The sequence below is a fragment of the Callionymus lyra genome, chromosome 4 (genome assembly GCF_982586985.1).
Source record: "Callionymus lyra chromosome 4, fCalLyr1.hap1.1, whole genome shotgun sequence".
Classification (NCBI taxonomy): Eukaryota; Metazoa; Chordata; class Actinopteri; order Syngnathiformes; family Callionymidae; genus Callionymus; species Callionymus lyra.
The window spans coordinates 22,379,955-22,392,740 of NC_141821.1; the positions used below are offsets into that span (position 1 = coordinate 22,379,955).

The following is a 12,786-nucleotide window of genomic DNA, read 5'->3' on the forward strand; positions in this document are numbered from 1 at the left end:
ACTTAAATGTAAGTTTGAGGGGGCACAACATTTATTTGAGGGGGCCAGGCCCCCTCTTGCCCCTGCCTAGACCCGGCCCTGCTTCTGTCTACACTACACACTATTAGCCTGTTAGCCTTTTTTAGCATCTGCTACAAAATAACATAGAAAATACAGTAGATTTGTGAATTTTGAAGTTTTTTCAGAACAATTCCTCGAGTTGAGGCTCAGTATCAGTTTCTTCTGCTGGAGAGACTCTCAGTCCCCACTTCCATAGAAACCCGTTGGCTCGGGCACCTTTTAGGGACGCCTAACCTGGGACGTGTATTCTGGAACCGCTCAAAGATCTGGAGGATGTTTGGCCCCGGCTGCTGCCCCCACGACCCAACCTTTGCACAAGATACCAGGTATTGAAGCTTCTTAAAAACCAATGTGTTCAAGTAGTTTTCGACACGAGAGGATGAAGCAACACTTCCAGCGACGGCGACTTCCTGATGCCAACGACTACAGCAGCGCTGGCAGCAGATCCAGCAGCAGCCGTTGATGTTGTGACACCAATGATTAACAAAGAATCCCAGATTAAAGCAACGTGCGGGAGGAAGTGGGATTTTTTTTTTTCTTTTTTTGGGGGGGTTCTGTTACAAGGCGGGGGTGGCATCTGTGCCAGCGTGGGAGGAAGGGGAGGAGGGGGGAGTGAGAGTGGGAGGGGAGGGTCTCGGAGGGCGAACGTTGTCTTTCCGAGAAATGTGTTCTCGTCTCACCCCAGAGACCGATGAGAAACTAGTCTGCCTCGCGCTCTCAGGAGCCAACCGTTAACAGTAGACCCCCCGAGTGAAGGGGACCCACATCGAGGATATAGTCCAGACACTTTTGGAGAACACAACGTCTACACAAGTACACACTCAGACCTGCAAAGGTAGCTAGTTCTATGTCGTTCACAAGTCAACGAGTGTTCTTGTGATCCTGGTCACGTTTCACGTCTGTAGACGACCTGAACGACACACAACTCAAGTCATCATTCAAAATGATCATGAATTATACATGTATAAAAATATTATATATATATTTATTTATATGCATAGGTTAACTCCGGGTACTACGGGTTTCCTCCAACAGTCTAAACACATACAGAGTTTGATTGAGAACTTTGGGAAAATTGTCCATAGGTATGAGTGTGTGTGCGAGTGGTTGTCCGTCTTTGTGTGCCCTGCGACAGACTGGCGTCCTGTCCAGGGTGTCCCCTGCCTCTCGCCCTATGATACTGGGGTAGGCTCCAGTCTACCCGTGACCCCAGTTAGGGAAAAAGCGGTAGATAATGAATGAATGAAAATATATATCTACTGTTCGAGTGTTCCCCGGGTCACCCCGGCCCCGCCCCTTCAATAGAGTAACTAAAGAGTCATAGCGACAGCCTATAGAGGGCAGAGCATGCATGAGGTCAAACTGAGAAAGTTTTACATTGTTTAAGTAAGTAATAGTTAAGAGCAAATTCTGAATCTAATGAAATGAATCCATTAAGGAAACTTTCTGTGATCCCCAGCCTTACTGCCCACCCTAGTTCCTCCTGCCACGACCCACCTTCTACACCCCTTTACTGGGGAACAAGACCCCGAGATCTTTGATGTATGCTGATGAAGCTGACGGTCTCCTCATAGTTCTTGCTTAACTTATAGGAGTGTTGAAGATGCTCAGCGAAGTGAACCACATTCTAAGTGGATGAAGGACAAGACGTACCCGGGTCAAGAGACGGACCTACAAAGGTGAAATTCTGCATCAGTTTGCTTCGGTTTCTGCCTGAAAAACTTTCCATCTCTCCCTGGATTCCGTCTTATATTTGGAGCAGCTCCTGGAGGCGCTCCTGAACGGAGGCGTCACCTGCACGACTGCAGGAGCAGAGAGGTTCTCCTGCCTGGAAACAGCCGCCGCAGGACACGACCGGTGGTGCATTCAGGGTCACAGCAGGAGATGGTCACTGCTGTGAAACATGTTCGGCTGCCTCTCCTCCGCGACACACTGGTGAGCTCCCAGCAGCCAGTGGTGCAGTGACACACCCACTCCGTCCTGACCCCGACAAGTTCTGCTCCGAATGCTGCAGTGCACCCCCCGCCCCCCACCAGGAGGGACCAGCCCACCTCCACAGCGGAAGGTCAGGAGGACGAACATCAAGTCCTTCATGCTCCGTTGACGGATCACTAGATTAAAGACCCCGAGACGGAAGCTTTTTATTTCGGGTTCGTCCGTTTGTGGAAAAACACGACCGACGATGCTCATTTCTTTTTGTTATTTTATCAATACTTTTCTTTTTAACGCAGACTTTTATACATTTTACGGTTAATGTCCAGACATTTTCACACATAAAATGATTCATGTGATTTTTTTTTTACTCAGGGAAAGATACAGTGAGATTATTTCCCCCTAAATATATTTAAAATATCTATATTTGTATTTGTATTACCCCCCAAAAAGATTATTTAGACAAATTAAATGTACGTTTCTACTTCGCGTCTCTTCATTTTTTTGTTTGTTTTGGAAACACTTCAATCTTTTTTATTAACACATTTATTTGATTAATTTATTGTTTTACATTAACCGAGTTATATCTACTTAAACCTTTTTATGACCTTTTTCAATTACTTTTTTCATTTAATGTACCTTACAGGTAAACTATTTAAATCTTAAAATGCCCAATTTTATCTTTTTAATCCTTTTTTCTTTCTTAAATTTAAAGATACAAATAATTCAATTTAAAAAAACAACTTTCTTTAAACATTAATTATTGAGTCACAAGATTAAAAAACACTTTTCCCGAAAGAAAATACACAAACAGTTGAGGTTGTAGAAAACAAGAGTTCTCTTCTTTTTTTTTTTTTAAATCTCCCATCATCATCATCATCATCATCATCATCATACTGTCCATTACAGTATCGACTCCCAAACGTTTGAATTCTCAAAACGTCACAGTTTAAGGTTTTGCAGAAGAAACGACTATGAAAACAAGCACAAATTAAAAACCTATAAAAAATATAAAACAGTACTCTTCAATCTCGTCTGGGACCGGTACCGTTTGGATCAAACAGATTTTAAATAGAAGTGGAACGATACTCATCATGCAGCAGATGTCATCTTAAATAACGGATCAACAAAATAATATATACTTCTTTATATATATCTCTTTCTCTCTCGCTCGCTCTCTCGCTCATAGGTTCAAGTCCCTGGTCAAAGTCTCCACCAGGGTTTCAGTAGCTGCCACTGCGGCGCGGACGTTCACCAGAACATTGCAACATCTTTTTGGCACAGCAAAAGACGTTTGGAACGGCAGTAGCATCTTCATGAAAAAAAAAAGAAGAAGAAGAAAAAAAAAAAAAAAGAGGCGGAGCAGGAGCTCGTTTTTTTTTTTCTCTGATAAGAACAGCAACGATAGAGGACAAACATTCTGTGCAGGTCATCGGTTCGGGGGAGTTTTTTTGGGGGGGGGGGCGGTGGAGACTCCCCTCCAGCAGGCGTGAGGCAACAGTGGAGCCGCTCAGTTAGGACTGCAGCATGCTCTTGATGGTCTTGTTGGTGGACTCGTCGTTCAGATGTTTAGTGGTGTACCTGCAGGAAGACCTCATGTCACGCTCAGACTTGACTTCAAGTTGTAAATAAAATCTTACATAGACGTATACAAGTATGTTTCAAAGTCATATTGTCGTCATAAAGACTCAAATAATTCCACTTATTCAACTCTGACTCCAGTGTAAATGGAAAAAATACATTTTAACCGAAATTATTTTTCTTCGGATTCAAATGTTATGCGGGCTCACTACTGCCACTCAGGTCACACAATGAACTGCACTGATAATGTTGCCACTGGACGTAAGTAAGTAAGTAAGTAATATTTATTTATATAGCGCTTTTCGAGACCAGGGTCACAAAGCGCTTAGACAATCAAAACAATACTCAAAAAAGTACATACTTTAAAGATCAAGATAATACTGTGTGTGTATTACCTTAACTCCAGGGACTAGTTTAAATATATTTCAAGTCCTTTAAAGACAATAAGTGAAGTGTTTTTTTCATTAACAAGATTTGCGACGCGTCGATTCATCTTTTATGATCCGTTTTTTCCTATAAACCAATCATTGTGCTCATGGCTACATTATTTAAGTTTATCGTTTTATTACGAATGGTTTAAGGTTTGTGGGTTAATGTTGGACAGAATTCTACCTTTAGTTATAAAAATCTAAAACGTTAGTCATCACTCATTGTTCAAATAACTTCTCCATTATCATCATGATTAAACTTAAAGCTTAAACTTAACTTTCAACCGTAAATTAAAGTTCTCTGGCAGGTTAATCAACACGGTGGATGAAGATGTGGTGAAGCGTGTTGGTGACTCACCTGAGAGCGTTGAGGAGTCCGTCCACACTGTTGGGCGGCTGATCCTTCAGCACTTTGATGCAGCCTTTCATCTGCCGAAACCAGACGTTAGCATGATGCTAATGGCGACGCTAGCAGGGCCGCGAGTACTTACGTCGATCTTCGAAGACTTGGCGAAAGCACCGACGGGGTGAACGTAGTCGTAGAGGATGATGACGCCGACCATCACCCGCAGGCAGAAGGACACCGTCTCGTCGCTGGTGAAGCGGCTGCGATACTCCCTGCGGCCACAAGGGGAAGTTAGAACACGTGGACATGCGAGTGAAGTTGGGCTCAGTGATGATGGTTAGAAAGCTGATTTATTAGCACAGTCAGTGGTTTTACAGGTGAGAGAAAATACAGAACCTTAAAAAGGTTAAAATAAAACACTTACGGTGTTTCCAGCATGACTTTACAAACACTGGCCATGGTGCTCAGACAGTCCGTGGTGTTCTCGATGGGCAGGTTCTTGTTCTAGAACAGATGGAGGCGTGAGCAACAGCTGCAGAGGTCAAGAGGTCAGGACTCCGTGACTCACCTCGGACACGAACTTCGTGGTGCCGTCGCTCAACGTCTTCAGCATGGGCGTGGCGTCGGCGTAGAACAGAGATATCCTGTTGGCCAGTTCGTTGTTCACCTCGTTCTCCACCTCCGCCTGTGGCCAGATGTCATCCAGTCATGACCGACGGTAACACAACAGCAACACAACAGCAACAACAGTAACACAACTGCAACAACAGGAACACAACAGCAACAACAGTAACACAACTGCAACAACAGGAACACAACAGCAACAACAGTAACACAACTGCAACAACAGCAACACAACAGCAACAACAGTAACACAACTGCAACAACAGGAACACAACAGCAACAACAGTAACACAACTGCAACAACAGGAACACAACAGCAACACAACAGCAACAACAGTAACACAACTGCAACAACAGCAACACAACAGCAACAACAGCAACACAACAGCAACAACAGTAACACAACTGCAACAACAGTAACACAACTGCAACAATAGTAACACAACAGCAACAACAGTAACACAACAGCAACAACAGCAACACAACTGCAACAACAGCAACACAACAGCAACAACAGCAACACAACAGCAACAACAGTAACACAACTGCAACAACAGTAACACAACTGCAACAATAGTAACACAACTGCAACAACAGTAACACAACTGCAACAACAGTAACACAACAGCAACAACAGTAACACAACTGCAACAACAGTAACACAACTGCAACAACAGTAACACAACTGCAACAATAGTAGCACAACTGCAACAACAGTAACACAACTGCAACAACAGTAACACAACTGCAACAACAGTAACACAACAGCAACAACAGTAACACAACTGCAACAACAGTAACACAACAGCAACAACAGTAACACAACTGCAACAACAGTAACACAACAGCAAAAACGGCAACACAAGCGCCTTGGAGGACTAATACTGTGATGCCTCAGGGAGTTATACTACCGAGCCTATCGAAGTAATACTATGAAGCCTTAGGGAGTAATACTACAGTGCCTCCGGGGTAATACTACAGAGCCTGAGAAAGTAATACTACAATGCCTCTAGGGTTATACCAGGGTGCCTCAGAAATGAACACTACAGAGCCTCAGAAATGAGTACTAAGGAGCCTCAGGGAGTAATACTACGTAGTGTCAGAAAGTAATACTACAGCCCTTTAGAAAATAATACTACAGAGCCTCAGAAAATAATCCTACTGGGCCTAAATATGCAGTTCAGTGTACCACATGCAAAAAATAAATAAATAAATATCATTCCAGGACTGTAAGCACAACCAGAATTATTAAGGTTTATAAGGCTTACTGTCGATTTAAAAAAAATGTTTTAAGGATACTTAGTGTGCTGTGTTGTACAAAAACTATTACTATTATTAACAATTGTCATGTAAAAAAAGAGCCACAAATAATATTCTCATAATTCAGAATAACCTTTTTTTTTTTTAACTTTGTTTAAATCAAGCCTCTGCTCAGCAAGTGACACCCCTAACAAAAGAAGACAAACCCCTGCAGGAGCCAGGATCCCAGTCGTCTCTCCCTGATAAACACTTCAGAATAATGAATGGTTTCTGCTGAGCTGGTGTCTGTGGTGACGAATGTTTTAATCATTTTTCTCAGCTGTGGTTTGTTGTGATAGTAAAAAAAAAAAATCTCGGGTAAACATCCGTCACATCTCAAAATCTGCCTCGGCGGCCTCTCGGCTGCACGTCTACGTTCACTCGCTTGACGGGCGAATCGTCCTGACAACACAGAACACTTGCGTCCCCGCGGTGACCATCTCTGAGCTCCACGCGTTAGAAATCCAGCGCAGATTAATCAGCGTGTGTGGAAAATAAAAGGCGTCTACTGGAATTAAATATGCAGACAAAAATCCAGAGCTGGCGCAGGAGGAGACAAGCCTTTGTTCCCGCCAGGTGTTTTCAATGTCGCCTGCAGTCTGAGGCTGAAGCGGCCCGGTGTTTGTCAGCCCGGTGTTTGTCGGCCCGGTGTTTGTCGGCCCGGTGTTTGTCGGCCCGGTGTTTGTCGGCCCGGTGTTTGTCGGCCCGGTGGAGGCTCGTCATTAAACCACGCGATCAATGACATGAAGGAAATGAACGGGAGTTTGATGAGACTCGATCAACCATTAGGTGCCTTCACTTCTCCGACGATGTTCTAAGAGCGTGTTGGGACTAAACTGCACGTGTTGTTACAGCTTCATACTCCGGTTTATTGTTCCGGCCGGTTTGATGGATACAGTAATCACAGACTTCACTAACATTATTGGGTCATCAGTGACTGCTTTAGTTAAACAATTAAAACAGATGTTAACACTGTTTTCTCACTTCATTTTCTTGCTTTTTTTCATTTTTTAAGTTGATTTTTTGTTGAAGTTTTCTACAAAAAAGGTGTCTGGACTTATAACATAAGGAGAGGAGGACGGTCGTTTCCAGAGAGACTCGTAATAGAACCACTGGTCCCCCCACATGGAGAGGGGCCAGTTGAGGCGCCTCAAGTAGTGGAAGAGTCAAATACTTTATTTAAATAATGTGGTTAAAAAAAAGTATCATTGTGATTTAAATAATAATTCTTAGTGGGGTTTTTTTGAGAATTGTTGTAAAAGTTTTAGCGCTGAGGTTGGCATTATTTCCCAAGGGGCCACATACAGTTACTGTTGTGAGGGGGCCATCAAGAGGAAACGACCCCGAAACTATGAAAATTAAAAAAAGGAAAAAGAGGGAAAAAAAGGTGTTAAAACACATGACCTTGAACCTCAGAGGCCACATTAAAACAGTCAAATTGCTTCATGTGGACCCTGAAATTTGTCCAGGTCTGGTTTAAGGAGTAAATGGGGCGTCATAGCTCAGATGGTAGAGTGGTTGCCTGCAGTCCAAAAGGTTGCAGGTTCAATCCAAGCTCCAGACAAGCTTGTGTCGTTGTGTCCCTGAGCAAGACACTTTACCCTGATTGCTCCTGATGGTAGACTTAGCGCAAGTGTGCAGCCTACTCCCATCAGTATGTGTGAATGGCTGTCAAAAGCACTACCGAATTTCCCCTCGCGGGACTAATAAGGGATTCTTAAAAAACAAACAAACAAAAAAAACGGTGGATTAGTGGCTCGATGATGAATAGATGAGGCAACATATTTCAGGCTCATACACATCAATTGATTGCTGAGCTATATTTGGCCCCCAGGGTTGCAAAAGTGTTTCCACAGTGCAAACTGGCTGAGCGTCAGACAGGAAGTTGAGTGATCGGTCAAGTCCTGCTGTCCTGGATGTGTCGTGGTGACTGACTGACTGTTTTAGGTGTTCGGGGAGAAGACTTGACCGTCTATTCATCAAGAAGTGTCACGTCTGCTGGCAAAGACAAAACGTGTGGAGGTAGAACATCCACCAAGCTTTGTGAGATGATGGATGGTGAGAGGAAACCAGAGTTCCTAGAGACAACAATCTACGGTTGGCTCAGTTAAATGTGCATCTTATTTTTCTCGCTGTTCTGCTGCTCGATTCCATCACAAGTATTGATCGGTTCCTAATTTGTGACGTCCAATGACTCACCAGGACTTTGTTGATCCTCATCCGACTGAGCGTTCTTCGATAGTAGCTGAAGTCGTTCTGAATGGCAGGATTCGTCATCTGTGGACACAAACACCATCGAGTCACAAAGACAGTTTTGACTGCAACGTTCTCTGAAGGTCTAGAAGATGCTTCCATGGTTCTTAACTAGTAATGTAGGTGTAATGTGCGTATTGTATTACGCAGTGTAAAGATATTACAAACACATTTAATTTTAAAAAGATAAAAATTGTTAATTGAAAGAATACAGGTTTATAAAGCGTCAACTTTCCTTAAAGCTCATCGTTTATAAATATTTAATTCCTGAGAGTAAATATTAATGTGAATAGAAGATGAAAAAATGTTAATAAATGTAAGTTTTGAGAAAAAAAGGATTAACTAATGTTACCGAGTTATTCAGCTTTTAATACACAACCAAAACAAACAAACAAAAAAAGAGGATTTTGATAAAACGACTGCTTTAAACATGGAAAACTGATGTGAAACAAAGTTAAAATGTTGTTTGTCTAAAGTCCAAACAAATCGAAACATTAAAAGATGTATAAGAATATTATTTTTGCCAGAATGGAAAGGCGCTCTAGAAATAACCATTACTTACTTACTTACAATTGAAATAACTGTAAACGTTTTATTGATTATGTTTTTGAGTTTGGTTTTGGTATTTTCTACATTAGACTGCGACTCTTGACACTGGTTTTAATCAAGTTCCCACATAGAAATACGACCGTTAACTAGTGAAAATGAGTGAAATACAAATTGTATCCAAATTTATTTTTGTACTGTTTTTATCTGGAGGTCTTTGTGTGAGTATAAATCTTGACATTAAGGGGTCGGTGGTGCAGAAAGGGGTGGGGACCCCCCCCCCTGTGTAAACACTAGATTAGCAGACAAATATCAACAGCCATATTGTAGAGCTTCATTTTTTTCCACGAGCAACTCGACTGTAATCTTCTAATAAAGTCCATCACAAACACTTCCTCTCATAACTGCCAGAAAGTTGTTCCTGACATTCCTGCACCGCGATGCTGCAGTGGCTTGAATTTAAGATTTTACAGACAATGAAAACAGTTAACACAAAATAAAACGTCAAGAAAAACATTCATGCGTGAATTATAACGTTTCAGTTTCCACGACGTGCTTCTGTAAAGCTGTGTAAACTCATGAAGTGTTCATGATGCCTTCACACACCAGAGGGTTTAGAGGAAAACTCAGTTTTGTTCTCGCAGCATTATTATGACAGATCAATTTCCCGCAACGACACAAATCTAGGAAAGAGGGGGAAAAAAAAACGACAGAAAAAAGGACACAAACACAATTACAGTTTCATCTCCTGGAGTGCACGTGAAGCACTCAAACGCTCTCAGATCAGCCGCTCTCAGGAGAAATTTGGCCGTTTCCTTCACGGAGCGCAGCAATAAAGCCGTCAGGATCCTATTTAAACTGCGGGATTAAATGCGAGGACCGGCCAACCGGATCGCTTCCCTCTCTCTCCCTTCACCAGTCGGAACGGGTGGCTCATTATCTGCGCTCATGTTCGGAGCTTGTCGGACTGGAAACTGCACTGGCAGCACCGTAATCCCGCCACAATGGGCCGGTACTGTGTCTGTGTCCACTCTGTCCGGGCCGGCAGGGAGGGGCGGCGCCGCACACATGTAGAACTAGGTCAGAAGCTGGTGCAGCGACGTGAAAGATTGATGAATGGGCCTGGCATACCACCTTGCACCCCCCCGCCCCCCTACCTACGTTTGCTCATCTCGCCAGCCTGGATGGAGGCGCTAATTGGGACGGGGGGCGAACAAACGGCCCGAGGCTGCCGCGAAGACTTTTTTTTTTTTTAAGATGGTGTGTCTAAGGAGCGAGGGGTGAAAAGGGGAACCGGTTCACCCACTGTCTGGACAGATGAGCTCACGCTGGTTATTTGTTTGACAACCGACACCCCGGCTAGACCGCCATAGACGGGTCGGGGTTCTTGGAAATATGATTTGAGCAGCGACGACGCTGGAAGATTCTTGGAAAACAAGAGGTTTTTGATCGAGGTTCACGACGACCACGTTTTCTCGCCGATAAAACGACAGTTCTATTTAAAAACGTGTTTTTATTGAGTAAAAATGTGATTAGTCTTGTGAAGACACATATATTTGTTCACAAGGGAAAAAAAAAAAGAAGATCATTGTCTCGTTATTCAATCTCATAGGAATGAAAGATCATCTCAAATGTTTCACAGGTAGACGGCGGTCGGTGGTTGTTCCACTTATATGGCGGCCATTTTGACATATAAACAGATATTGACCCGTTTACATTTAAACTAAATCTTGTGTTTGAAACAGAAACAAGAAGAGTTGCTTGACCAATAATTGACAAAAGTGTAAACCAGGAATTTGAAACATGTTTTTTTCCGCACCGCATCCAACAAAAATGTTTCCAGTCACACTTGAAAATTTTGGATCGACGCCTGAATAAAAACATATTTCCTCAGTGACACAGCTTCAACACAAGGTTAAATTAATTCAACATAAACACTTACAAACTATTTAGTGGCGTGTACCCCAACATCATTCTCACTTTCCCTCAAGTTCTCAAAATTTCGGGCAAAGTTAACGCAGGAAAGTATGATACTGCCCCCTGCAGGACACCGATGGAAGGGCAGCCTTCAAATTCTACTCAAAACGACACTACGACTTCTAAATATATTTTACGATCTTTTAACAGGAGTTCACTTATATGTAAATAACGAGAAGGACAAAAACCCTCAAAAACTTGAAAATATGGGAGAAGTAGAGTTATTTTATGATAATATTACCTTAACTTAAACAAATAACATTGTATTCTGTGTGTGAAACAGAAGAAGGTCTAATAGGGAGTTAAATACTGAAATGTTTCAGTATAATTTCCAAACAATTTCCCGAAGGAGACCTCCTGAGGGATCAATAAAGTTTTTTTTACCTCATAACAAAGAAAAAGGAGAGGAAGTAAGACATTAAGAGAAAGATGTATGAGAAGAAAAAAAGGTTTGAGAAACATTAAATCAACACCACAGAGGTGGTCATAATCTAAGGGCCAATTGATCCATGGCGGGGTGGTGGAGGTTCCATCTCTGCGTGGAACATAAAGAGCAGATTCAAGTGTGTTCGAAAGTGTGAATCCAAGAGCAGATTTGACCGTAAGAAGCAGAAGAAAAGTGGCGAGCGAGAGATTACAGCGATACGAGAGGAGAATGATTACTTTGAGCTCGTCGAAGCGCAGGGTGAAGTGCAGGATCTCGGCGAACTGCTTGGCCAGCGCCTGCTCGCGCTCCAGATGCTGAGTGGGGTCGTCGTAAGTCTCGCTCGTCAGAGCTCCCAGGAGGCCGTGCAGCGCCGCTTCTGCCGGGCGAGAGAGGGAGGGAGAGAGAGAGGGAGTGAGAGGCTGTCGAGGAACAGAAATATGGTCTCGCTGCTGATCCTGAAGAGCTGGGACTCCACGTTCAATCATGGAGACAGAAACAGAGCAGCGTAGATTCATCTGAACAATGTGATTCTCCACCAGATATTTACCTTTGATTCCTATGCAAACTTTACAAACAACTCAGTTGTATTTCAAACCAACATCAGAGAAAACATGACAGCGATAAAATATATATTAAATAAATCAAATACCGTTACTTTTAGCTCATGCGTCTTGTAGAACTGATGATGGTTAAGTTGAGGCTACAGGAGTTCATCAGCGCTCACTTGCCAGTCAAGGAGACCGCGCCCCTTCTTATGCAAATTAACAGAAACTGATGAACAATAATATAAAATCCAAAAGTGAAATGTTGGAAATAAATCCACCCCTATAAAGTATATTTAATTGTGTTAAAAGTGCTTAAAACTCCAGACCTTTGAATGCTTTTAGTTCAGCGAAAAGTGTTTTGGATGAATGTTTATTGTGTATGTGTTACTTCCAGCTTCCTGTATCTTTTCTCAGCCAAATAAACACTTGACAAACTTCATTTGCCTACAATTTTCAACCCGATATTGCTGTGATATTGACACGCAATATTCAGTAATGTACCCAATAAAAAGAAGTACACTTGTAATGCCATTTTTGTTAATTTGAAAAAAGCACAAAAGTTATATAACACAATGTATTTTTTAAAAAATTAAATAAAAGGTTAAATAAGCATTTTAAATGTATATGTATTGTCTTTAATTGAAAATATATTATTGACTATAAATCAATAAAAATATTTTTTTCAAGATGCATCCACTTTTTCAAATCTTAAAAGGAGTCGTTAAAATATTTAGTAAATAGTCATAAAAAACATAAATACATTTTCTT

At 42.1% G+C, this 12,786-nt stretch overlaps 1 protein-coding gene across 1 annotated transcript in view; it reads right to left on the reverse strand.

The window, feature by feature from the left end:
* Nucleotides 1-2,806: 2,806 nt before the first annotated feature.
* cyribb (CYFIP related Rac1 interactor Bb) overlaps nt 2,807-12,786 on the reverse strand; it is a 45,514-nt gene continuing 35,534 nt past the window's right edge. Inside the window, exons 6-12 of the mRNA XM_087789209.1 lie at nt 11,710-11,849; nt 8,470-8,547; nt 4,916-5,032; nt 4,772-4,851; nt 4,493-4,619; nt 4,360-4,430; nt 2,807-3,573 (exon numbers count right to left, since the gene is read on the reverse strand). Coding sequence (XP_087645335.1) covers nt 3,507-3,573; nt 4,360-4,430; nt 4,493-4,619; nt 4,772-4,851; nt 4,916-5,032; nt 8,470-8,547; nt 11,710-11,849 — 680 coding nt within the window. The 3' untranslated portion in view covers nt 2,807-3,506. The remainder of the gene's footprint in view (nt 3,574-4,359; nt 4,431-4,492; nt 4,620-4,771; nt 4,852-4,915; nt 5,033-8,469; nt 8,548-11,709; nt 11,850-12,786) is intronic.